The sequence below is a fragment of the Coregonus clupeaformis genome, chromosome 1 (assembly GCF_020615455.1).
Source record: "Coregonus clupeaformis isolate EN_2021a chromosome 1, ASM2061545v1, whole genome shotgun sequence".
NCBI classification, from domain to species: domain Eukaryota; kingdom Metazoa; phylum Chordata; class Actinopteri; order Salmoniformes; family Salmonidae; genus Coregonus; species Coregonus clupeaformis.
The window spans coordinates 95402670-95429825 of NC_059192.1; the positions used below are offsets into that span (position 1 = coordinate 95402670).

Genomic DNA, 27156 nt, shown 5'->3' on the forward strand with positions numbered 1-27156 from the left:
AGTGTACTTTCTCAACCAACAGGAGTTGCAGTTGTCTGGGTGGTCAGGGTTGCCAGGTGGAGCTGAAATGTCTAGCCCAATGACATCTCAAAACCTGGCCACAAGCCCTGAAAAGTAGGCCCCACATTTTTTTTCGCAGCATGATAAACCCTTTTTCCATAATGTTATTGAGCGAATTAAGAAGGAATATCGACGCATTTGTTTATGTTTTTCTGTCGCTCTAATATGCAGTAGCCTATATCATATATGTATTGGATAACGGCATAATAATTTGGGCTTTTTGGGCTTGGGCTCATTAAACGTCATTAATGTAGGGCTCATAAATGTATTTAGTATCTGGCTCATCAGGCTCAGGTAGCATCAGGTTTGAATTTTTATGCTGATCAAAGCTCTAATCAAATCCAGACATAGGCCTATTTATATGCTTTATAATGCTTTTGAATGACACTTCCGGTTTTGTCATACCCCTGGTATACTATGTACATTTATATGGACTGATACACCACGGCTGTCAGCCAATCAGCATTCAGGGCTTGAACCACCCAGTTTATAATTGTAAATAAATCCTGTTTGTGCATGTGCATAACTATAGATAAACGTGACAGGAGAGTTTGAGTGATTAAGGTTGGACACAGTATCTCGAAATCTCTGTGCAAGAAACACTTGGACGGACTTCAAAAAACAAATGTTAGGCTATTTTCTGGCAATTGTGCCTTTATTATGTGCCAGATGTTAAGACAACAAACCGTTATAAATAACATATTTGCGGAGATTTACATGTTATTTTAATAGGCATTGGCTACTGACTAAAATCTGGGTTTATAATTGTAATTCAACTTTGCCATTGTTTGCTATATGCAGGTAGCCCCTGATAGGCCAACGTCTCATTTCAGGGAAAAGTCCACTATGAAACTGACATTAAATGTGGAGAATCATATATTTGCGATAGAGCTGAAACCATGATCTGATAACTTCCAATTTAATTAACTAAAAATGGCCATTAATAATTGCACAATAACACAAGGCCACAACAACAAACTGAAGGTAGAGGCTATTTATTAAATCCGTTTGCAAGCTCCAGGTAGGCTACAAAAGTGGCACAAAATTATTTGCAATGACTCCAGTGATATTGTCATTTCAACATATACAGTATCTCACAAAAGTGAGTACACCCCTCACATTTTTGTAAATATTTGAGTTTATCTTTTCATGAAGAACACTGAAGAAATGACACTTTGCTACAATGTAAAGTAGTGAGTGTACAGCTTGTATAACAGTGTACATTTGCTGTCCCCTGAAAATAACTCAACACACAGCCATTAATGTCTAAACCGCTGGCAACAGAAGTGAGTACACCCCTAAGTGAAAATGTCCAAATTGGGCCCAATTAGCCATTTTCCCTCCCCGGTGTCATGTGACTCGTTAGTGTTACAAGGTCTCAGGTGTGAATGGGGAGCAGGTGTGTTAAATTTGGTGTCATCGCTCTCACACTCCCTCATACTGGTCACTGGAAGTTCAACATGGCACCTCATGGCAAAGAACTCTCTGAGGATCTGAAAAAAATACTTGTTGCTCTACATAAAGATGGCCTGGGCTATAAGAAGATTGCCAAGACCCTGAAACTGAGCTGCAGCAATGTGGCCAAGACCATACAGCGGTTTAACAGGACAGGTTCCACTCAGAACAGGCCTCGCCATGGTCGACCAAAGAAGTTGAGTGCATGTGCTCAGCGTCATATCCAGAGGTTGTCTTTGGGAAATAGACGTATGAGTGCTGCCAGCATTGCTGCAGAGGTTGAAGGGGTGGGGTGTCAGCCTGTCAGTGCTCAGACCATATGCCGCACACTGCATCAAATTGGTCTGCATGGCTGTCGTCCCAGAAGGAAGCCTCTTCTAAAGATGATGCACAAGAAAGCCCGCAAACAGTTTGCTGAAGACAAGCAGACTAAGGACATGGATTACTGGAACCATGTCCTGTGGTCTGATGAGACCAAGAAACTTATTTGGTTCAGATGGTGTCAAGCGTGTGTGGCGGCAACCAGGTGAGGAGTACAAAGACAAGTGTGTCTTGCCTACAGTCAAGCGTGGTGGGAGTGTCATGGTCTGGGGCTGCATGAGTGCTGCCGGCACTGGGGAGCTACAGTTCATTGAGGGAACCATGAATCCCAACGTACTGTGACATACTGAAGCAGAGCATGATCCCCTCCCTTCGGAGACTGGGCCGCAGGGCAGTATTCCAACATGATAACGACCCCAAACACACCTCCAAGACCACCACTGCCTTGTTAAATAAGCTGAGGGTAAAGTTGATGGACTGGCCAAGCATGTCTCCAGACCTAAACCCTATTGAGCATCTGTGGGGCATCCTCAAATGGAAGGTGGAGGAGTGCAAGGTCTCTTAACATCCACCAGCTCCGTGATGTCGTCATGGAGGAGTGGAAGAGGACTCCAGTGGCAACCTATGAAGCTCTGGTGAACTCCATGCCCAAGAGGGTTAAGGCAGTGCTGGAAAATGATGGTGGCCACACAAAATATTGACACTTTGGGCCCAATTTGGACATTTCCACTTAGGGGTGTACTCACTTTTGTTGCCAGCGGTTTAGACATTAATGGCTTTGTGTTTAGTTATTTTGAGGGGACAGCAAATGTACACTGTTATACAAGCTGTACACTCACTACTTTCCATTGTAGCAAAGTGTTATTTCTTCAGTGTTGTCACATGAAAAGATATACTGAAATATTTACAAAAATGTGAGGGGTGTACTCACTTTTGTGAGATACTGTATATTGTATCAAATGGTAGGCTTCAGTAGCCTACAATGGCCAACAGATGCAAATGTTTCATTGTCCACATTTAATGTCAGTTTCATTGTGGACTTTTTACCATAACAGAAGGATGTGAGGGAGTTTCATAATTTCCATTTCAAATTTCCACACGTGCCGCGCTCGAGACCCAAGAACTGAGAATGAGTAAAACCCTTCACTTGATACGGTTTTCCATAAGAAACGTCGACATTAGAATGTAGTTTACTTTAAACCACCTCTGAGTGAATGTATCTAAAGTGCTCTAGCCTGCTTAAAGTAGTTTTCCAGTTCTTTGCCGCCTTTATATCAGTTCTAGCGCGTTAATATGTTTTATGGAAAAAGGGTTGGAAATGGGTGTCTCCATAATGACAAATCTAAATAGCCTACCTGCAACAGGTAAAAAGTTGTCACGACTTGCGCGTGTTGCTCTGTCTCCGTGACTCAGCTGCCTGCTGCAGCGCCCTCTCAACCAGTGCTCTCAACACACACACCCCTCCGGCCCTCCCCTCTCCACCATTCACTCACTCACTCAGTCACTCACTCATCACTCACTCAGTAACAGGCTCCTCACTGCCTGATAGTCAGCAGCAGGTCACAGTGAAATATATACAGTACCAGTCAAAAGTTTGGTCACACCTATTCATTCAAGGGTTTTTCTTAATTTTTTAAAACTATTTTCTACATTGTAGAATAATAGTGAAGACATCAACACTATGACATAACACATATGGAATCATGTAGTAACCAAAAAAGTGTTAAACAAATCAAAATATATTTTATATTTGAGATTCTTCAAAGTAGCCACCCTTTGCCTTGATGACAGCTTTGCACACTCTTGGCATTCTCTCAACCAGCTTCATGAGGTAGACACCTGGAATGCATTTCAATTAACAGGTGTGCCTTGTTAAATTAATTTGTGGAATTTCTTTCCTTCTTAATGTGTTTGAGCCAATCAGTTGTGTTGTGACAAGGTAGGGGTGGTATACAGAAGATAGCCCTATTTGGTAAAAGACCAAGTCCATATTATGGCAAGAACAGCTCAAATAAGCAAAGAGAAACGACAGCCCATCATTACTTTAAGACATGAAGGTCAGTCAATAAGGAACATTTCAAGAACTTTGAAAGTTTCTTCAAGTGCAGTCGCAAAAAACATCAAGCACTATGATGAAACTGGCTCTCATTAGAGAATAGCCCAAAAACCCACAACCCCCGACCAATACATTTTCACCCGCGACATCGTTTTCAAAGTAGCCCAATTTAACCGGAAAACCGCGGACATGCCAACCCTGTGGGTGGCTACTATTTCGGACTGGCTTAATCTAGTGTTCAAATGGTAAAGCGCAACGTTTATTTTGTCCATTAGCTATGCTTATAAAAACGTTAAATGAACTTACCAGAAGTCTCGGTCTTATCACTGCACTGTCAGCTGGATCCTTGATAAACCCACTACTCTGATCTAAAGTAATTTGCTTACAAATCATGTTTCATTTACATTCTTTAATGCATGAAAAAAGTATTTATGGTGATCCAAAATATTAACGCAATATGCAACAGTGTTATTATGGCATCCTCTCTTATTTCTCGTTTTGTCTGTATTATATATATATTTTTAATTAGTTATACTATTTTGATATTGATTACTGCAGTTGGGTAGACCTTGCAAATTATGCATTTCACTGTACTTGTTTGTGCATGTGACAATAAAACTTGAACTATAGGGAACTAGTGCCACCTTCTAGTTAAACCTAATCAATTCATGACTCATTGTTGTACTGTCCCCACATACAGAGTAGTAGTTTATGCTTGCTTGGCAAGTTGGCATGTAACATTAAATAAGAACTTCCCTGACAATAAAAATGGCAGGATACTATATGCAGCTATTCATATCATTCACCTGAAAGACCAAAGCAAATCAATGACATGCAGGATGTTTTTCAGTTGGTAACCATTTATAAATATGTTATTCTTCAATACATAGGGTTGACTGTACATATTACAATCAGTTATCATGAGATAAAAACAAATTATTTTTTATTGTTTTTAATTAATATTTTATCACAGCGCTCTGCAAGCTCACATTTACAGACTAAATAACTCTGCTCAGCAAGCAAGCAAATACATTTAAATAAAATATAATAATAAAACTAGAACACTTCAGAGTTTTGCATTTTGTCTGGTTGGAGGTTTAAGGGAAAGGATACAGCTTCATTACTCTATCCCAGATGTCTATCCCAGACCAGATGTATATCCCAGATGTCTATCCCAGATGTCTATCCCAGATGTATATCCCAGACCAGATGTATATCCCAGATGTCTATCCCAGATGTCTATCCCAGATGTCTATCCCAGACCAGATGTATATCCCAGATGTCTATCCCAGATGTATATCCCAGATGTCTATCCCAGATGTATATCCCAGACCAGATGTATATCCCAGATGTCTATCCCAGACCAGATGTCTATCCCAGTTGTCTATCCCAGACCAGATGTATATCCCAGATGTCTATCCCAGATGTATATCCCAGATGTCTATCCCAGACCAGATGTATATCCCAGATGTATATCCCAGACCAGATGTATATCCCAGATGTATATCCCAGACCAGATGTATATCCCAGATGTCTATCCCAGATGTATATCCCAGATGTCTATCCCAGACCAGATGTATATCCCAGATGTCTATCCCAGATGTATATCCCAGATGTCTATCCCAGACCAGATGTATATCCCAGATGTATATCCCAGACCAGATGTATATCCCAGATGTATATCCCAGACCAGATGTATATCCCAGATGTCTATCCCAGACGTATATCCCAGATGTCTATCCCAGACGTATATCCCAGATGTCTATCCCAGATGTATATCCCAGACCAGATGTATATCCCAGATGTACAGTGCCTTGCAAAAGTATTCATTCCCCTTGGCGTTTTTCCTATTTTGTTGCATTACAACCTGTAATTTAAATGGATTTTTATTTGGATTTCATGTAATGGACATACACAAAATAGTCCAAATTGGTGAAGTGAAATGAAAAAAATAACTTGTTTCAAAAAATTCAAAATAATTAATAACGGAAAAGTGGTGCGTGCATTTGTATTCACCCCCTTTGCTATGAAGCCCCTAAATAAGATCTGGTGCAACCAATTACCTTCAGAAGTCACATAATTAGTTAAATAAAGTCCACCTGTGTGCAATCTAAGTGTCACATGATCTGAGTATATATACAGTGGGGGAAAAAAGTATTTAGTCAGCCACCAATTGTGCAAGTTCTCCCACTTAAAAAGATGAGAGAGGCCTGTAATTTTCATCATAGGTACACGTCAACTATGACATACAAATTGAGAAAAAAAATCCAGAAAATCCCATTGTAGGATTTTTAATGAATTTATTTGCAAATTATGGTGTAAAATAAGTATTTGGTCACCTACAAACAAGCAAGATTTCTGGCTCTCACAGACCTGTAACTTCTTCTTTAAGAGGCTCCTCTGTCCTCCACTCATTAACTGTATTAATGGCACCTGTTTGAACTTGTTATCAGTATAAAAGACACCTGTCCACAACCTCAAACAGTCACACTCCAAACTCCACAATGGCCAAGACCAAAGAGCTGTCAAAGGACACCAAAAACAAAATTGTAGACCTGCACCAGGCTGGGAAGACTGAATCTGCAATAGGTAAGCAGCTTGGTTTGAAGAAATCAACTGTGGGAGCAATTATTAGGAAATCGAAGACATACAAGACCACTGATAATTTCCCTCGATCTGGGGCTCCACGCAAGATCTCACCCCGTGGGGTCAAAATGATCACAAGAACGGTGAGCAAAAATCCCAGAACCACACGGGGGGACCTAGTGAATGACCTGCAGAGAGCTGGGACCAAAGTAACAAAGCCTACCATCAGTAACACACTACGCCGCCAGGGACTCAAATCCTGCAGTGCGAGACGTGTCCCCCTGCTTAAGCCAGTACATGTCCAGGCCTGTCTGAAGTGCATTTGGATGATCCAGAAGAGGATTGGGAGAATGTCATACGGTCAGATGAAACCAAAATAGAACTTTTTGGTAAAAACTCAACTCGTCATGTTTGGAGGACAAAGAATGCTGAGTTGTATCCAAAGAACACCATACCTACTGTGAAGCATGGGGTTGGAAACATCATGCTTTGGGGCGTTTTTCTGCAAAGGGACCAGGACGACTAATCCGTGTAAAGGAAAGAATGAATGGGGCCATGTATCGTGGAGATTTTGAGTGAAATCCTCCTTCCATCAGCAAGGGCATTGAAGATGAAACGTGGCTGGGTCTTTCAGCATGACAATGATCCCAAACACACCGCCCGGACAACGAAGGAGTGGCTTCGTAAGAAGCATTTCAAGGTCCTGGAGTGGCCTAGCCAGTCTCCAGATCTCAACCCCATAGAAAATCTTTGGAGGGAGTTGAAAGTCTGTGTTGCTCAGCGACAGCCCCAAAACATCACTGCTCTAGAGGAGATCTGCATGGAGGAATGGGCCAAAATAACAGCAACAGTGTGTGAAAACCTTGTGAAGACTTACAGAAAACGTTTGACCTGTGTCATTGCCAACAAAGGGTATATAACAAAGTATTGAGAAACTTTTGTTATTGACCAAATACTTATTTTCCACCATCATATGCCAATAAATTCATAAAAAATCCTACAATGTGATTTTCTGGATTTTTTTTCCTCATTTTGTCTGTCATAGTTGACGTGTACCTATGATGAAAATTACAGGCCTGTCTCATCTTTTTAAGTGGGAGAACTTACACAATTGGTGGCTGACTAAATACTTTTTTTCCCCACTGTACACCTGTTCTGAAAGGCCCCAGAGTCTGCAACACCACTAAGCAAGGGGCACCACCAAGCAAGCGGCACCATGACGACCAAGGAGCTCTCCAAACAGGTCAGGGACAAAGTTGTGGAGAAGTACAGATCAGGGTTAGGTTATAAAAAAATATACAAAACTTTGAACATCCCACGGAGCACCATTAAATCCATTATTTAAAAATGGAAAGAATATGGCACCACAACGAACCTGCAAAGAGAGGGCCGCTCACCAAAACTCATGGACCAGGCAAGGAGGGCATTAATCAGAGAGGCAACAAAGAGACCAAAGATAAACCTGAAGGAGCTGCAAAGCTCCACAACAGAGATTGGAGTATCTGTCCATAGGACCACTTTAAGCAGTACACTCAACAGAGCTGGGCTTTAAGGAAGAGTGGCCAGAAAAAAGGGGGGTGAATAGTTATGCATGCTCAAGTTTTCAAATTTTTTGTCTTATTTCTTGTTTGTTTCACAAGAAAAAATATTTTGCATCTTCAAAGTGGTAGGCAAGTTGTGTAAATCAAATGATACAAACCCCCCCAAAATCCATTTTAATTCCAGGTTGTAAGGCAACAAAATAGGAAAAATGCCAAGGGGGGTGAATACTTTCACAAGCCACTGTATATCCCAGATCCCAGCCCAGATGTATATTCCAGATGTATATCCAAGATGTCTATCACAGATCCCAGACCAGATTCAGGACAATGTGTATACTGTATGTGTTTCTGTTTGAGATCAGGAGAAATAATAAAACATGCATCTGAATATTTACAGCCAACTAATTTACATTTTACAGCCAACTAATTTACATTTTACAGCCAACTAATTTAAATCGAAAGTTGAAAAACAAAACAGCTCAAAAGTCCTTTAAAGTATTTTTTGAAAGAATAGTACAATTCTTCACACATACAGTACGGTCTTACAGTTGTCCAAATGAGCTGTCCTGTGGGTTGGGAACCGTTTGAATCATTTTATTCAGCCATTTGAATAGCAGACAAGATCCAAATGGAAGCTGTCCATGAAGCAACTGACTGAGCATTCAATCTGACTGAAGTACTTTCACACATCCATTGTTTTTATACACTCACCTGGCAAATATAAAAATATGTTAGTCATGAATACAACCTTTGTATTTCTCTCTCCAGGACTTTCCCTTGACACTGAAGTTAAGTGCTTTATCACTGGATTTGGGACCATCTGACTGACTGTCAGTCAATAGGTTTCACACACTGTGATTGAATTGAACAGTAGCTATAAGGATAATTTTCACTCATGGTAAGGATAAAAAAGAACACAAGCCATTTGCGTATGAGATCCGTCTGTCTATGAAGGGATCTGGGGTTGGGTTGAGGGGGATGGCCAGTATATGCAGCCGTTACAATGTGCTATAAAGTCTATACATCTTCAGACATTTAAAAACATTGTTTGCTCTTCATATTGTCATTCATTACTTTGCTTTGTAGATCAGAGTTCCTATGACGATGAGTCATCAGAAATAATCCAGTATCATTGGTCAGAAGCCCCACCTGACCTCCATTCATAACCATAAAGTAATAGAAATACAAGTGCACCCTAAGTTAAGAACTTCACAGGCATTTAGTGCAGACATTTATGAATAATAAAAACTTAAAAGGTTAAATCAAAATACCAAAAATATAACATGACAAACATAATATTTAGAAACTCAGAAAATATAATTTGACATGTGAGTAATTCAAAGTTTCTAAATGTTCCTCATTCCCTGTCCTAGTTGATTCTCAAACCATGTTGTTGCTTGACTAGTGGGACTGTCATGGATCGCATTAAGCATGTATTGCCTTTGCTCCCACCTAGTGGTCTTTGTATTGCAGCCTGTGCCCGCACTTCCTGTGCCCGCACTTCCTGTGCCCGCACTTCCTGTGCCCGCACTTCCTGTGCCCGCACTTCCTGTGCCCGCACTTCCTGTGCTTGTTATTGCAGAAGAAGGGCCATTCATATGAAATTAATGATTTTGTTGTTTACTACTGTTTAGTGTTCAGTCTAACCACGATGTACTGTTCCATCCACCATCTTCCTTTCCTTTACAGCCCTTCAGTTGGCATCAACTGTAGGTATTAACATTCCTGGTTGTTTTTTTAACACTTACATATCATTATCCGTTTGTGTTACTTTTACAGATATATTGTCACTAGCCTAAACCGGATTAGCCGTTCCTATTGAAATGAATGTAGCTAGCTGCTATCGACATGCTAGCTACTTAGTGTGTGTGTGTTTTGTATGCTGTGCCTTTTCGTGTTGTAGTTTTACACTTCTCATCCTTAAATCGACTAAAGATATCTCTGGCCTAGTTCTTGGAGTGTTTTGGACGAGTTTCAGCTGGCTGTATAGCTGAAAAAACGCTTGATGGGAGCAATGACTTATTGAGGACAGCACAACGACAGAAGGCTAAAAACAGTTAACACAAAGAACACAAAGAAAATAATTATGTTTTTATATGTATTTACATTATATAACTTAATAATAAATAGAATAATTTCTCTAAGCACAGTCACGTTGTTGTAATTTCTGACCCATTTACAGTATTGAACATATTAATATTGTATTACAGAGAGTCTAGCAACCTTGAATATTAATATTGTATTACAGAGAGTCTAGCAACCTTGAATATTAATATTGTATTACAGAGAGTCTAGCAACCTTGAATATTAATATTGTATTACAGAGAGTCTAGCAACCTTGAATATTAATATTGTATTACAGAGAGTCTAGCAACCTTGAATAAGAGCACAAGTTGTATTTTAGGATAGCAGGTGGTAGATGGATAGAGAATCTACAGGTACAGTAAGGTAAGGGCCCTCAGTTTCACTCTCACCACGGGGAGGAAGTTGTGCCCCCACCTCCCCCTCCCCCTGGAAGTGTTAGGACCTTTGACCCTGTGTTTGATCAGGACTGGCCTGTCATCACCTTTCAATGTCACAGCTTTCTATTTCTGTAAGTGCAGAGTTGAAGTTTAACAACAAAATAGTACAATCTCTCACATGTCTATGTACTGTATGACTAGACTGCTACCCCCAGTGTTTTAGTATCTATGTACTGTATGACTATACTGCTCTCTGTGTGAGTGGGGCCTGTTGTAGACTGCTCTCTGTGTGAGTGGGGCCTGTTGTAGACTGCTCTCAGTGTGAGTGGGGCTGGACTCTGTCTGTGTATCATGTGTTCTTCATCAATGTCAGACAAGGTCAGCAGCCTTAACTCAACTTCCCCCCTCCCCTCCCTTCCCCCCCTCCCACTCACACGCCCAGTCCGGCTGTGGACTGTACATTCACACATTCGACTCCACGAAAGGTCTCTTTGGTTTGATGGGGGAGGTGGGGCCCTGCCTAGAGTCACGGGAGAGCTGTCGGTACATGTTGTCCTGGTAGGCCTGAGCTACGGGCAGAGTCCTGGCCACCTTCACGTCTGGATAGGTGGGCACCTGGCTCACCCTCTCCAGGATGTCCCCTCCCTCTCCCCCGCCCCGAGAGGTGCCGTTGGCCAGCTTGCCCAGGGAGGACTGCTGCTGCTGGGGGTAGTAGTCCTCCTCCAGCAGTTGTCCGTTCTGGGCATTGTTAGTCTTGTTGTAGTAAGCAATGTTCCCCAGCGAGGTGGGGGGGCTGTAGGACGAGCCCTGCTGGACCAGCTGGCCGGGCGACGTGGGGCTGATGCCAGAGTCCATGGAGGTCATGGCCCAGGGCCGCTGGGAGGAGGGCTGCTGCAGGTACTGAGACTGGTGAGTCCGTGCTGTCTTGTCTATGATGCCCATGAAGGGCGTGGTCCGCGAGCGGGTGCTCTCACCCTGGTACAGCCCCCCACCGCCCCCCTGGGAGGGCGAGTTTGGGGAGATGTCGTCGTTACAGGAATGCTCGTACCCCTCATAGCCCTCGTAGGCCACCTGGAGCGGGATCTCCATCCCCTGGACGGAGGAGGAAGGCCTGAAACCTGGGGCTAGATTACAGCTGGAGCCCCCCGTGGGGATGTTGTTGCTGGAGGGGGAGAAGCGGAGGCCCACGCTCTGGGAGTGGATGAGGGGCCGGGGAGTGGACATGTGCGGTTTGATCTCTGTGGTAGTGGCACTGACGGGCCGCCTCATCATGTGGCCGATCTCTGGTGATCCCAGCTGGCACTGGGGCATGGCACTGTTCTGGCGCTCCAGCTCGTGCTTGTTGCCAGGGTAGTAGGCAGCCGACTGGCTGCGGCTGATCTGGGGGGTCTGGCTGTAGCGGACCCCACCCTGGACCTGGCCCCCACTGCTGGCACGGTAGGCAGAGGAGGGGCGCTGGGGTAGCTCGTCCTTCATCAGGCCCTCTATGACCCCTCCTCGGCCCCCGTGCTGACAGAGGGCCCCAGCTGAGAGGCTGGACAGGGGCATGGAGCGACCATCCAGGGAGGGCTGGTACATCAACCGGCTCTGGTTCTCCATCGGCAAGTCCGTGGAGGCCCCCTGGTAGCGCATGGGGTGGCCCATCTGGCCGTATGCGTTGCTGGGCTGGTTGGTGCGAACAATCTGGGCCATGGATGGCTGGAGGCGCAGGCCCTGGGCCTGGGCCTGGTGGTGCTGTTGGGCGTGGTGGTGCAGGGAGTCCTGGTGGTGCTGGGAGGCTTGGTGGTGCAGTTGGGCATGGTGGTGCTGTTGGGAGACCTGGTGGTGCAGTTGGGCCTGGTGCTGCTGGTGGGTTTGGAGGCTGTCGTGGTGCAGGGAGGCCTGGTGGTGCAGGGAAGGCTGTGAGCTCAGCTGGAAGGACCTCTGGCTGCTCATCTTAGACAAGGGAGGCTGCTCCTGCTGGTAGTGCACCGGAGACCCTGACTGGGACCTGTACAGACACACACTCTCCACTGGGGGACTGGCTCTGTACTGGCTCTGTACCCCACCCCGACGCAGGGGGGAGAGCGGGGGGCTCTGGTATCCGTGGTCCATCCCCTGCCCCCCTCCTCCATTGCCACCCATGGGCGGGGGGCTGAAGCGGTAGGTGGTCTGGTGCACCGGGGAGGTCTGCGGAGGGCTGTGTCGGTAGTGGGAGTTGTGGTGCGTGGGAGAGAGGGAGGGGGGCGACGGCGGCTGGTAGTTCTGGATGCCGGGGGAGGACATGGAGGTGGGGCTGGGGTGGCCGTAGTCATAAGGCTGGCCCATGGGGGAGCCCCCTGACAGGTAGGCCTGGTCCTGGTGATGGTAGGGATGGTGGTTGGTCGGAGAAAGAGGGGGGCTCTGGATGATAGGCAGGCTGGAGGGGTTGGAGCAGGGCTCCCTCTCGAGGGCCAGACCCATAGAACCCATACTCCCAATAGACATGGCCTCCAGCTCCAGATAGTCCTCATCCTCAAACAGATCCTGGACCGGCTCCATGTCCTCCAGCCGAGGCTCCGGGGGAGGGGGGAGCTCCAGGGGGAGGGGGAGGGAGGACAGGGACATCCCCTCCCCCTCCCCCTCGTCTGGGGGAGGCGAGGGGGGAGGAGATGGGGGAGGCTCCAGCTTCTGTGCGTCCTCCTCCTCCTGGGTAAGCTGTCGACACTCCTCCTCTACTCGCTGCAGGAGGCGCTGGATCTCAGGGTGGTTGGGGCTCTGCTTCATGGCTTCATTCAGGTCCTCCAAGGCCTCAGGGAACTGCCTGCAGAGACAGGCAGGAGGGGTAAAATGCAACAGGGTTGGAAGTGAGGTAAGGTTTGTATTCTTACATGAAGTGTTTTTTAATTATTGTATTTATTTAAAAAAACGCTGCTATGAAAATGTATAAACTAATGAAAAAACAAATGGTCACAAAGAAAGGAGGAAAATGGTATGATGAGAGACTGAGAGCAGGGATGTAAATAGACGTGTACCTGCTGCTACGCTTGGCGCGGGCTCTGGCATAGTACGCTTCATATGATTTTGGTTTCAATTCAAGCGCCTTCGTAGCAAACTCCTCAGCCATCCCAAAGTCCTGAATGTAATAACAAGTGATCCATGAGTCAGATACTGAAAACAATAGAGGTAATATCCAGTACTGTTACTACTATGTATTACTCTGGAATGTATTTATTGATAAAATACTATATATGGTTGTGTCTCAAATGGCACCATATTCTCTATATAGTGCACTGCTTTTGATCAGAGTCTTATGGGTGCAGGTCAAAAGTAGTGCACTACAGTGGGGGAAAAAAGTATTTAGTCAGCCACCAATTGTGCAAGTTCTCCCACTTAAAAAGATGAGAGAGGCCTGTAATTTTCATCATAGGTACACTTCAACTATGACAGACAAAATGAGAAAAAAAAATCCAGAAAATCACATTGTAGGATTTTTTATGAATTTATTTGCAAATTATGGTGGAAAATAAGTATTTGGTCAATAACAAAAGTCTCTCAATACTTTGTTATATACCCTTTGTTGGAATTGACACAGGTCAAATGTTTTCTGTAAGTCTTCACAAGGTTTTCACACACTGTTGCTGGTATTTTGGCCCATTCCTCCATGCAGATCTCCTCTAGAGCAGTGATGTTTTGGGGCTGTCGCTGGGCAACACGGACTTTCAACTCCCTCCAAAGATTTTCTATGGGGTTGAGATCTGGAGACTGGCTAGGCCACTCCAGGACCTTGAAATGCTTCTTACGAAGCCACTCCTTCGTTGCCCGGGCGGTGTGTTTGGGATCATTGTCATGCTGAAAGACCCAGCCACGTTTCATCTTCAATGCCCTTGCTGATGGAAGGAGGTTTTCACTCAAAATCTCACGATACATGGCCCCATTCATTCTTTCCTTTACAAGGATCAGTCGTCCTGGTCCCTTTGCAGAAAAACAGCCCCAAAGCATGATGTTTCCACCCCCATGCTTCACAGTAGGTATGGTGTTCTTTGGATGCAACTCAGCATTCTTTGTCCTCCAAACACGACGAGTTGAGTTTTTACCAAAAAGTTCTATTTTGGTTTCATCTGACCATATGACATTCTCCCAATCCTCTTCTGGATCATCCAAATGCACTCTAGCAAACTTCAGACGGGCCTGGACATGTACTGGCTTAAGCAGGGGGACACATCTGGCACTGCAGGATTTAAGTCCCTGGCGGCGTAGTGTGTTACTGATGGTAGGCTTTGTTACTTTGGTCCCAGCTCTCTGCAGGTCATTCACTAGGTCCCCCCGTGTGGTTCTGGGATTTTTGCTCACCGTTCTTGTGATCATTTTGACCCCACGGGGTGAGATCTTTCGTGGAGCCCCAGATCGAGGGAGATTATCAGTGGTCTTGTATGTCTTCCATTTCCTAATAATTGCTCCCACAGTTGATTTCTTCAAACCAAGCTGCTTACCTATTGCAGATTCAGTCTTCCCAGCCTGGTGCAGGTCTACAATTTTGTTTCTGGTGTCCTTTGACAGCTCTTTGGTCTTGGCCATAGTGGAGTTTGGAGTGTGACTGTTTGAGGTTGTGGAAAGGTGTCTTTTATACTGATAACAAGTTCAAACAGGTGCCATTAATACAGGTAACGAGGCGAGGACAGAGGAGCCTCTTAAAGAAGAAGTTACAGTTCTGTGAGAGCCAGAAATCTTGCTTGTTTGTAGGTGACCAAATACTTATTTTCCACCATAATTTGCAAATAAATTCATTAAAAATCCTACAATGTGATTTTCTGGATTTTTCTTTCTCAATTTGTCTGTCATAGTTGACGTGTACCTATGATGAAAATTACAGGCCTCTCTCATCTTTTTAAGTGGGAGAACTTGCACAATTGGTGGCTGACTAAATACTTTTTCCCCCACTGTATATAGGGAATAGGGTGCCATTTGGGATGGATCCATGGTCAGAGCCCACCAACTCACGTTCAGTTTCCTCCGACATCGGGACAGATTTAGTAAGATGGACACTTTGAGCTCCCTGAAGGTCTTGAGGTCCTCACTGAAGCCTTCGCGGGGGAACTTTTTGATGGCATACTGATAGCACTGCGCTGCCTCCTTCACTTTCCTTTTCTGTCGAACACACCGACACACACAACATGTTACTCATACAACACAGAAAACATCAAGCTCTTAATGACCCCCCCAAAAAAAGCTGTAAACACTTGAGGATAAATACAAAAGTGTCAAAAGTGTAGACAAAAGCATCACACAGATAGTTTGATTAGATCACATGTTCTTTCTTGGATGTGTATATATATATTTTTTTTTTCTTATATATATGAATATTTTCCAACAACAGCTGACAGTCCTTCCTCAGATTAGGGTAGGGCCTCCTGATCTCACCTTGTAGAAGCTGTCTCCCTCCTCAATCAGCTTGCTCAGTAGGATGATCATGATGTCGGGTTTGGAGGTAGCCATGGCCCACGTGGCTGGACCTGAAGAACACGATGAGAAAGCAGGGAACCATAAAGGAATGTTGTTTTGGAGTCACAGTAAACACGCAACAATAACAAGTGACAACAACAACAAACAAAGTGGCAGGAATGACAGAGACAGACAGATGTCTGTCCTCTGCAGAGAACATTAAGCTATTCTCTCTCTAACATCTATTGATCTAGGTACAGGAGTGCACTGTTGGGACAAAATCCCAGCCTTATCAATCAATAGCCACAAACCAAAAGGGTAGAAATATGATATATCAAAACACTAAAATTATGCGGCTGGTAAAGGCTGAGTCACTCCCAATCTAACTAATTGTCTTACGTCAGGTGGTGTCACTCCTACGCGACGCTCATCCCTCAACTGACAGTCAGTGCAGGCAGAATCATCGCACTATCTAACAATTAATCTAACTAGGATAACTTATCATACAGTATCTCTCTGCAATAGCAACACTTGAAACACGTTTACACAGAGATTGGAGAGACGAGGACAAGGTGGGTGGGCTTCTTGCATGAGACCAAGGTGGGTGGGCTTCTAGCATGAGGACAAGGTGGGTGGGCTTCTAGCATGAGGACAAGGTGGGTGGGCTTCTAGCATGAGACCAAGGTGGGTGGGCTTCTAGCATGAGACCAAGGTGGGTGGGCTTCTAGCATGAGGACAAGGTGGGTGGGCTTCTAGCATGAGACCAAGGTGGGTGGGCTTCTAGCATGAGACCAAGGTGGGTGGGCTTCTAGCATGAGGACAAGGTGGGTGGGCTTCTAGCATGAGGACAAGGTGGGTGGGCTTCTAGCATGAGACCAAGGTGGGTGGGCTTCTAGCATGAGACCAAGGTGGGTGGGCTTCTAGCATGAGGACAAGGTGGGTGGGCTTCTAGCATGAGACCAGGTGGGTGGGCTTCTAGCATGAGACCAAGGTTGTTAGAAGCCCACCAAGGTTGGTGGGCTTCTAATTAATTAATTAGAAGCCCACTAGCATGAGGACAAGGTGGGTGGGCTTCTAGCATGAGGACAAGATGGGTGGGCTTCTAGCATGAGACCAAGGTGGGTGGGCTTCTAGCATGAGGACAAGGTGGGTGGGCTTCTAGCATGAGACCAAGGTGGGTGGGCTTCTAGCATGATAAGACACATACAGTGTAGTGTGCTAGAGGTTGGGTATGCTGTCATAACACATCATAACAAACTGGAATGTGCTAGAGGTTGGGTATGCGGTCATAACACATCATAACCAACTGGAATGTGCTAGAGGTTGGGGATGCGGTCAAAACACATCATAACCAACTGGAATGTGCTAGAGGTTGGGTATGCTGTCATAACACATCATAACCAATTGGAATGTGAACGTCTCCCTCTGAATAAAACCAGTCCAAGTTATAGTTATCTCTGTCAGGCTGGGATTCAATCTGATTGCAGGTTATAGGCATTGCGGCTTTTAAAGGCAATTTACGATTGAGCCGACATATCCAGCATTTACCATGAACAGGATCTCCACGAAAGCGGGAACATTGCCTTTAAAAGCCTATGCCTATAACCCGTGATCAGATTGAATCCTGGCCTCAGAGTTAATAGTAATACCTGAGTGTTATTTCTCAGGATGGGGGTTGTAGATGAGGGTTGTAGATGGGGGTTGTAGATGGGGAGTTGTAGATGGGGAGTTGTAGATGGGGGTTGTAAATGGGGAGTTGTAGATGGGGGTTGTAGGGGGAGGGGGGGGGGTTATGAGCAAGGAAGGGAGCGAGTGTTAGAGGGGAGATCAGTGGGCCAGAGTAATCAAAGAAGAAAAAACAGAAAAAGGTGAGTGGGAGAGAAGAGAAAGAGAAAAAGTTGGATGATGAAGAGTGAGAGAAGGAAGAGAAAAAAGCAGCAGTGAAAAGCACGGATAAGTGCCCCAGAGAAAAGAAAAAACACACTGCCAGCTCTAACAACGACCTGTCTCAGAGATCAAAGACAGAGAGACAGAGAGAGATACTGAGAGAGAGAGAGAGAGAGAGACAGACAGACAGAGAGACAGAGAGAGATACTGAGAGACAGAGAGAGAGAGAGAGAGAGAGAGAGAGAGAGACAGACAGACAGACAGACAGACAGACAGACAGACAGACAGACAGACAGACAGACAGACAGACAGACAGACAGAGAGAGAGAGAGAGAGGGAGCAGAGAGAGACAACAAGAAAAAGACTACAGGAGGTGACAGCAGAACAACACAAAGATCTACAGGTCTGAGGAGTGACTAGCCAGAGAGAACCGAGAAAGACAACAGGGGGTGACAGAAGAACAACACAGAGATCTACAGATCTGATGAGTGAATAGCCAGAGAGGACAGAGAAAGACTACAGGGGGATGACAGCAGAACAACACAGAGATCTACAGATCTGAGGAGTGACTAGCCAGAGAGAACAGAGAAAGACTACAGGGGGATGACAGCAGAACAACACAGATATCTACAGATCTGAGGAGTGACTAGCCAGAGAAAACAGAGAAAGACTACAGGGGGATGACAGCAGAACAACACAGAGATCTACAGGTCTGAGGAGTGAATAGCCAGAGAAAACAGAGAAAGACTACAGGGGGTAACAGCAGAACAACACAGAGATCTACAGATCTGAGGAGTGACTAGCCAGAGAGAACAGAGAAAGACTACAGGAGGTTACAGCAGAACAACACAGAGATCTACAGATCTGAGGAGTGACTAGCCAGAGAGAACAGAGAATGACTACAGGAGGAGACAGCAGAACAACACAGATATCTACATATCTGAGGAGTAACTAGCCAGAGAGAACAGAGAAAGACTACAGGAGGTGACAGCAGAACAACACAGAGATCTACAGATCTGAGGAGTGACTAGCCAGAGAGAACAGAGAAAGACTACAGGAGGTGACAGCAGAACAACACAGAGATCTACAGATCTGAGGAGTGACTAGCCAGAGAGAACAGAGAAAGACTACAGGAAGTGAAAGCAGAACAACACAGAGATCTACAGATCTGAGGAGTGACTAGTCAGAGAGAACAGAGCTAGACTACAGGAGGTGACAGTAGAACAACACAGAGATCTACAGATCTGAGGAGTGACTAGCCAGAGAGAACAGATAAAGACTACAGGGGGTAACAGCAGAACAACACAGAGATCTACAGATCTGAGTGACTAGCCAGAGAGAACAGAGAAAGACTACAGGGGGTAACAGCAGATCAACACAGAGATCTACAGATCTGAGGAGTGACTAGCCAGAGAGAACAAAGAAAGACTACAGGGGGATGACAGAAGAACAACACAGAGATCTACAGATCTGAGGAGTGACTAGCCAGAGAGAACAGAGAAAGACTACAGGAGGTGACAGCAGAACAACACAGAGATGTACAGATCTGAGGATTGACCAGCCAGAGAGAACCGTGAAAGACTACAGGAGGTAACAGCAGAACAACACAGACATCTACAGGTCTGAGAAGTGACTAGCCAGAGAGAACAGAGAAAGACTACAGGAGGTAACAGCAGAACAACACAGAGATCTACAGATCTAAGGAGTGACTAGCCAGAGAGAACAGAGAAAGAATACAGGGGGTAACAGCAGAACAACACAGAGATCTACAGATCTGAGGAGTGACTAGCAAGAGAGAACAGAGAAAGACTACAGGGGGTAACAGCAGAACAACACAGAGATCTACAGATCTGAGGAGTGACTAGCCAGAGAGAACAGAGAAAGACTACAGGAGGTAACAGCAGAACAACACAGAGATCTACAGATCTGAGGAGTGACTAGCAAGAGAGAACAGAGAAAGACTACAGGGGGTAACAGCAGAACAACACAGAGATCTACAGATCTGAGGAGTGACTAGCCAGAGAGAACAGAGAAAGACTACAGGAGGTAACAGCAGAACAACACAGAGATCTACAGATCTGAGGAGTGACTAGCCAGAGAGAACAGAGAAAGACTACAGGGGGTAACAGCAGAACAACACAGAGATCTACAGATCTGAGGAGTGACTAGCCAGAGAGAACAGAGAAAGACTACAGGGGGTAACAGCAGAACAACACAGAGATCTACAGATCTGAGTGACTAGCCAGAGAGAACAGAGAAAGACTACAGGGGGTAACAGCAGATCAACACAGAGATCTACAGATCTGAGGAGTGACTAGCCAGAGAGAACAAAGAAAGACTACAGGGGGATGACAGAAGAACAACACAGAGATCTACAGATCTGAGGAGTGACTAGCCAGAGAGAACAGAGAAAGACTACAGGAGGTGACAGCAGAACAACACAGAGATGTACAGATCTGAGGATTGACTAGCCAGAGAGAACCGTGAAAGACTACAGGAGGTAACAGCAGAACAACACAGAGATCTACAGGTCTGAGAAGTGACTAGCCAGAGAGAACAGAGAAAGACTACAGGAGGTAACAGCAGAACAACACAGAGATCTACAGATCTAAGGAGTGACTAGCCAGAGAGAACAGAGAAAGAATACAGGGGGTAACAGCAGAACAACACAGAGATCTACAGATCTGAGGAGTGACTAGCAAGAGAGGACAGAGAAAGACTACAGGGGGTAACAGCAGAACAACACAGAGATCTACAGATCTGAGGAGTGACTACTCCTGTGACCACAGGAGTGACTAGCCAGAGAGAACAGAGAAAGACTACAGGAGGTAACAGCAGAACAACACAGAGATCTACAGATCTGAGGAGTGACTAGCCAGAGAGAACAGAGAAAGACTACAGGGGGTAACAGCAGAACAACACAGAGATCTACAGATCTGAGGAGTGACTAGCCAGAGAGAACAGAGAAAGACTACAGGAGGTAACAGCAGAACAACACAGAGATCTACAGATCTGAGGAGTGACTAGCCAGAGAGAACAGAGAAAGACTACAGGAGGTAACAGCAGAACAACACAGAGATCTACAGATCTGAGGAGTGACTAGACAGAGAGAACAGAGAAAGACAACAGGGGGTGACAGAAGAACAACACAGAGATCTACATATCTGATGAGTGACTAGCCAGAGAGGACAGAGAAAGACTACAGGGGGATGACATTAGAACAACACAGAGATCTACAGATCTGAGGAGTGACTAGCCAGAGAGAACAGAGAAAGACTACAGGGGGAAGAGAGCAGAACAACACAGAGATCTACAGATCTGAGGAGTGACTAGCCAGAGAGAACAGAGAAAGACTACAGGGGGTAACAGCAGAACAACACAGAGATCTACAGATCTGAGGAGTGACTAGCCAGAGAGAACAGAGCTAGACTACAGGAGGTGTCAGCAGAACAACACAGAGATCTACAGATCTGAGGAGTGACTAGCCAGAGAGAACAGAGAAAGAATACAGGGGGTAACAGCAGAACAACACAGAGATATACAGATCTGAGTGACTAGCCAGAGAGAACAGAGAAAGACTACAGGGGGTAACAGCAGAAAAACACAGAGATCTACAGATCTGAGGAGTGACTAGCCAGAGAGAACAGAGAAAGACTACAGGAAGTGACAGCAGAACAACACAGAGATCTACAGATCTGAGGAGTGACTAGCCAGAGAGAACAGAGAAAGACTACAGGAGGTGACAGCAGAACAACACAGAGATCTACAGATCTGAGGAGTGACTAGCCAGAGAGAACAGAGAAAGACTACAGGGGGTAACAGCAGAACAACACAGAGATCTACAGATCTGGAGTGACTAGCCAGAGAGAACAGAGAAAGACTACAGGGGGTAACAGCAGAACAACACAGAGATCTACAGATCTGAGGAGTGACTAGCCAGAGAGAACAAAGAAAGACTACAGGGGGATGACAGAAGAACAACACAGAGATCTACAGATCTGAGGAGTGACTAGCCAGAGAGAACAGAGAAAGACTACAGGAGGTGACAGCAGAACAACACAGAGATGTACAGATCTGAGGAGTGACTAGCCAGAGAGAACCGTGAAAGACTACAGGAGGTACAGCAGAACAACACAGAGATCTACAGGTCTGAGAAGTGACTAGCCAGAGAGAACAGAGAAAGACTACAGGAGGTAACAGCAGAACAACACAGAGATCTACAGATCTGAGGAGTGACTAGCCAGAGAGAACAGAGAAAGACTACAGGGGGTAACAGCAGAACAACACAGAGATCTACAGATCTGAGGAGTGACTAGCCAGAGAGAACAGAGAAAGACTACAGGGGGTAACAGCAGAACAACACAGAGATCTACAGATCTGAGGAGTGACTAGCCAGAGAGAACAGAGAAAGACTACAGGAGGTAACAGCAGAACAACACAGAGATCTACAGATCTGAGGAGTGACTAGCAAGAGAGAACAGAGAAAGACTACAGGGGGTAACAGCAGAACAACACAGAGATCTACAGATCTGAGGAGTGACTAGCCAGAGAGAACAGAGAAAGACTACAGGAGGTAACAGCAGAACAACACAGAGATCTACAGATCTGAGGAGTGACTAGCCAGAGAGAACAGAGAAAGACTACAGGGGGTAACAGCAGAACAACACAGAGATCTACAGATCTGAGGAGTGACTAGCCAGAGAGAACAGATAAAGACTACAGGGGGTAACAGCAGAACAACACAGAGATCTACAGATCTGAGTGACTAGCCAGAGAGAACAGAGAAAGACTACAGGGGGTAACAGCAGATCAACACAGAGATCTACAGATCTGAGGAGTGACTAGCCAGAGAGAACAAAGAAAGAATACAGGGGGTAACAGCAGAACAACACAGAGATCTACAGATCTGAGGAGTGACTAGCCAGAGAGAACAGAGAAAGACTACAGGGGGGTAACAGCAGAACAACACAGAGATCTACAGATCTGAGGAGTGACTAGCCAGAGAGAACAGAGAAAGACTACAGGAGGTGACAGCAGAACAACACAGAGATCTACAGATCTGAGGAGTGACTAGCCAGAGAGAACAGAGAAAGACTACAGGGGGTAACAGCAGAACAACACAGAGATCTACAGATCTGAGGAGTGACTAGCCAGAGAGAACAGAGAAAGACTACAGGAGGTAACAGCAGAACAACACAGAGATCTACAGATCTGAGGAGTGACTAGCCAGAGAGAACAGAGAAAGACTACAGGGGGTAACAGCAGAACAACACAGAGATCTACAGATCTGAGGAGTGACTAGCCAGAGAGAACAGAGAAAGACTACAGGGGGTAACAGCAGAACAACACAGAGATCTACAGATCTGAGGAGTGACTAGCCAGAGAGAACAGAGAAAGACTACAGGGGGTAACAGCAGAACAACACAGAGATCTACAGATCTGAGGAGTGACTAGCCAGAGAGAACAGAGAAAGACTACAGGGGGTGACAGCAGAACAACACAGAGATCTACAGATCTGAGGAGTGACTAGCCAGAGAGAACCGAGAAAGACTACAGGAGGTGACAGGAGAACAACACAGAGATCTACAGATCTGAGGAGTGACTAGCCAGAGAGAACAGAGAAAGACTACAGGAGGTAACAGCAGAACAACACAGAGATCTACAGATCTGAGGAGTGACTAGCCAGAGAGAACAGAGAAAGACTACAGGGGGGTAACAGCAGAACAACACAGAGATCTACAGATCTGAGGAGTGACTAGCCAGAGAGGACAGAGAAAGACTACAGGGGGTAACAGCAGAACAACACAGAGATCTACAGATCTGGAGGAGTGACTAGCCAGAGAGAACAGAGAAAGACTACAGGAGGTAACAGCAGAACAACACAGAGATCTACAGATCTGAGGAGTGACTAGCCAGAGAGAACAGAGAAAGACTACAGGGGGTAACAGCAGAACAACACAGAGATCTACAGATCTGAGGAGTGACTAGCCAGAGAGAACAGAGAAAGACTACAGGAGGTAACAGCAGAACAACACAGAGATCTACAGATCTGAGGAGTGACTAGCCAGAGAGAACAGAGAAAGACTACAGGAGGTGACAGCAGAACAACACAGAGATCTATAGATCTGAGGAGTGACTAGCCAGAGAGAACAGAGAAAGACTACAGGGGTGACAGAAGAACAACACAGAGATCTACAGATCTGAGGAGTGACTAGCCAGAGAGAACAGAGAAAGACTACAGGGGGTGACAGCAGAACAACACAGAGATCTACAGATCTGAGGAGTGACTAGCCAGAGAGAACAGAGAAAGACTACAGGGGGTGACAGCAGAACAACACAGAGATCTACAGATCTGAGGAGTGACTAGCCAGAGAGAACAGAGAAAGACTACAGGGGTAACAGCAGAACAACACAGAGATCTACAGATCTGAGGAGTGACTAGCCAGAGAGAACAGAGCTAGACTACAGGAGGTGTCAGCAGAACAACACAGAGATCTACAGATCTGAGGAGTGACTAGCCAGAGAGAACAGAGAAAGACTTCAGGGGTAACAGCAGAACAACACAGAGATCTACAGATCTGAGTGACTAGCCAGAGAGAACAGAGAAAGACTACAGGGGGTAACAGCAGAACAACACAGAGATCTACAGATCTGAGGAGTGACTAGCCAGAGAGAACAGAGAAAGACTACAGGGGGTGACAGCAGAACAACACAGAGATCTACAGATCTGAGGAGTGACTAGCCAGAGAGAACAGAGAAAGACTACAGGAGGTAACAGCAGAACAACACAGAGATCTACAGATCTGAGGAGTGACTAGCCAGAGAGAACAGAGAAAGACTACAGGAGGTAACAGCAGAACAACACAGAGATCTACAGATCTGAGGAGTGACTAGCCAGAGAGAACAGAGAAAGACTACAGGAGGTGACAGCAGAACAACACAGAGATCTACAGATCTGAGGAGTGACTAGCCAGAGAGAACAGAGAAAGACTACAGGGGGTGACAGCAGAACAACACAGAGATCTACAGATCTGAGGAGTGACTAGCCAGAGAGAACAGAGAAAGACTACAGGGAGGGTGACAGAAGAACAACACAGAGATCTACAGATCTGAGGAGTGACTAGCCAGAGAGGACAGAGAAAGACTACAGGGGGTGACAGCAGAACAACACAGAGATCTACAGATCTGAGGAGTGACTAGCCAGAGAGAACAGAGAAAGACTACAGGGGGTGACAGCAGAACAACACAGAGATCTACAGATCTGAGGAGTGACTAGCCAGAGAGAACAGAGAAAGACTACAGGGGGTAACAGCAGAACAACACAGAGATCTACAGATCTGAGGAGTGACTAGCCAGAGAGAACAGAGAAAGACTACAGGAGGTAACAGCAGAACAACACAGAGATCTACAGATCTGAGGAGTGACTAGCCAGAGAGAACAGAGAAAGACTACAGGAGGTAACAGCAGAACAACACAGAGATCTACAGATCTGAGGAGTGACTAGCCAGAGAGAACAGAGAAAGACTACAGGAGGTAACAGCAGAACAACACAGAGATCTACAGATCTGAGGAGTGACTAGCCAGAGAGAACAGAGAAAGACTACAGGAGGTGACAGCAGAACAACACAGAGATCTACAGATCTGAGGAGTGACTAGCCAGAGAGAACAGAGAAAGACTACAGGAGGTGACAGCAGAACAACACAGAGATCTACAGATCTGAGGAGTGACTAGCCAGAGAGAACAGAGAAAGACTACAGGAGGTAACAGCAGAACAACACAGAGATCTACAGATCTGAGGAGTGACTAGCCAGAGAGAACAGAGAAAGACTACAGGGGGTAACAGCAGAACAACACAGAGATCTACAGATCTGAGGAGTGACTAGCCAGAGAGAACAGAGAAAGACTACAGGGGGTGACAGCAGAACAACACAGAGATCTACAGATCTGAGGAGTGACTAGCCAGAGAGAACAGAGAAAGACTACAGGGAGGTGACAGCAGAACAACACAGAGATCTACAGATCTGAGGAGTGACTAGCCAGAGAGAACAGAGAAAGACTACAGGAGGTAACAGCAGAACAACACAGAGATCTACAGATCTGAGGAGTGACTAGCCAGAGAGAACAGAGAAAGACTACAGGAGGTGACAGCAGAACAACACAGAGATCTACAGATCTGAGGAGTGACTAGCCAGAGAGAACAGAGAAAGACTACAGGAGGTAACAGCAGAACAACACAGAGATCTACAGATCTGAGGAGTGACTAGCCAGAGAGAACAGAGAAAGACTACAGGAGGTGACAGCAGAACAACACAGAGATCTACAGATCTGAGGATTGACTAGCCAGAGAGAACAGAGCTAGACTACAGGAGGTGACAGCAGAACAACACAGAGATCTACAGATCTGAGGAGTGACTAGCCAGAGAGAACAGAGAAAGAATACAGGGGGGTAACAGCAGAACAACACAGAGATATACAGATCTGAGTGACTAGCCAGAGAGAACAGAGAAAGACTACAGGGGGTAACAGCAGAACAACACAGATATCTACAGATCTGAGGAGTGACTAGCCAGAGAGAACAGAGAAAGACTACAGGGGGATGACAGCAGAACAACACAGAGATCTACAGATCTGAGGAGTGACTAGCCAGAGAGAACAGAGAAAGACTACAGGAGGTGACAGCAGAACAACACAGAGATCTACAGATCTGAGGAGTGACTAGCCAGAGAGAACAGAGAAAGACTACAGGAGGTAACAGCAGAACAACACAGAGATCTACAGATCTGAGGAGTGACTAGCCAGAGAGAACAGAGAAAGACTACAGGGGGATGACAGCAGAACAACACAGAGATCTACAGATCTGAGGAGTGACTAGCCAGAGAGAACAGAGAAAGACTACAGGGGGTAACAGCAGAACAACACAGAGATCTACAGATCTGAGGAGTGACTAGCCAGAGAGGACAGAGAAAGACTACAGGAGGTAACAGCAGAACAACACAGAGATATACAGATCTGAGGAGTGACTAGCCAGAGAGAACAGAGAAAGACTACAGGGGGAAGAGAGCAGAACAACACAGAGATCTACAGATCTGAGGAGTGACTAGCCAGAGAGAACAGAGAAAGACTACAGGAGGTGACAGCAGAACAACACAGAGATCTACAGATCTGAGGAGTGACTAGCCAGAGAGAACAGAGAAAGACTACAGGAGGTGACAGCAGAACAACACAGAGATCTACAGATCTGAGGAGTGACTAGCCAGAGAGAACAGAGAAAGACTACAGGAGGTTACAGCAGAACAACACAGAGATCTACAGATCTGAGGAGTGACTAGCCAGAGAGAACAGAGAAAGACTACAGGAGGTAACAGCAGAACAACACAGAGATCTACA

At 45.5% G+C, this 27156-nt stretch overlaps 1 protein-coding gene across 4 annotated transcripts in view; it reads right to left on the reverse strand.

The window, feature by feature from the left end:
• Positions 1–8205: 8205 nt before the first annotated feature.
• The window catches only part of LOC121577848 (protein TANC2), a 151487-nt gene continuing 132536 nt past the window's right edge, over positions 8206–27156 (reverse strand). For 2 of the 4 annotated variants that reach the window (XM_041891806.2, XM_041891793.2), the window contains 4 exons: positions 15861–15952; positions 15441–15587; positions 13475–13575; positions 8206–13263 (listed from right to left, as the gene is read on the reverse strand). In XM_041891806.2, the coding sequence (XP_041747740.1) occupies positions 10944–13263; positions 13475–13575; positions 15441–15587; positions 15861–15952 (2660 nt within the window). In that variant the 3' untranslated portion in view covers positions 8206–10943. The remainder of the gene's footprint in view (positions 13264–13474; positions 13576–15440; positions 15588–15860; positions 15953–27156) is intronic. The other 2 variants (XR_006002689.2, XR_006002686.2) reach the window with 2 other exon arrangements.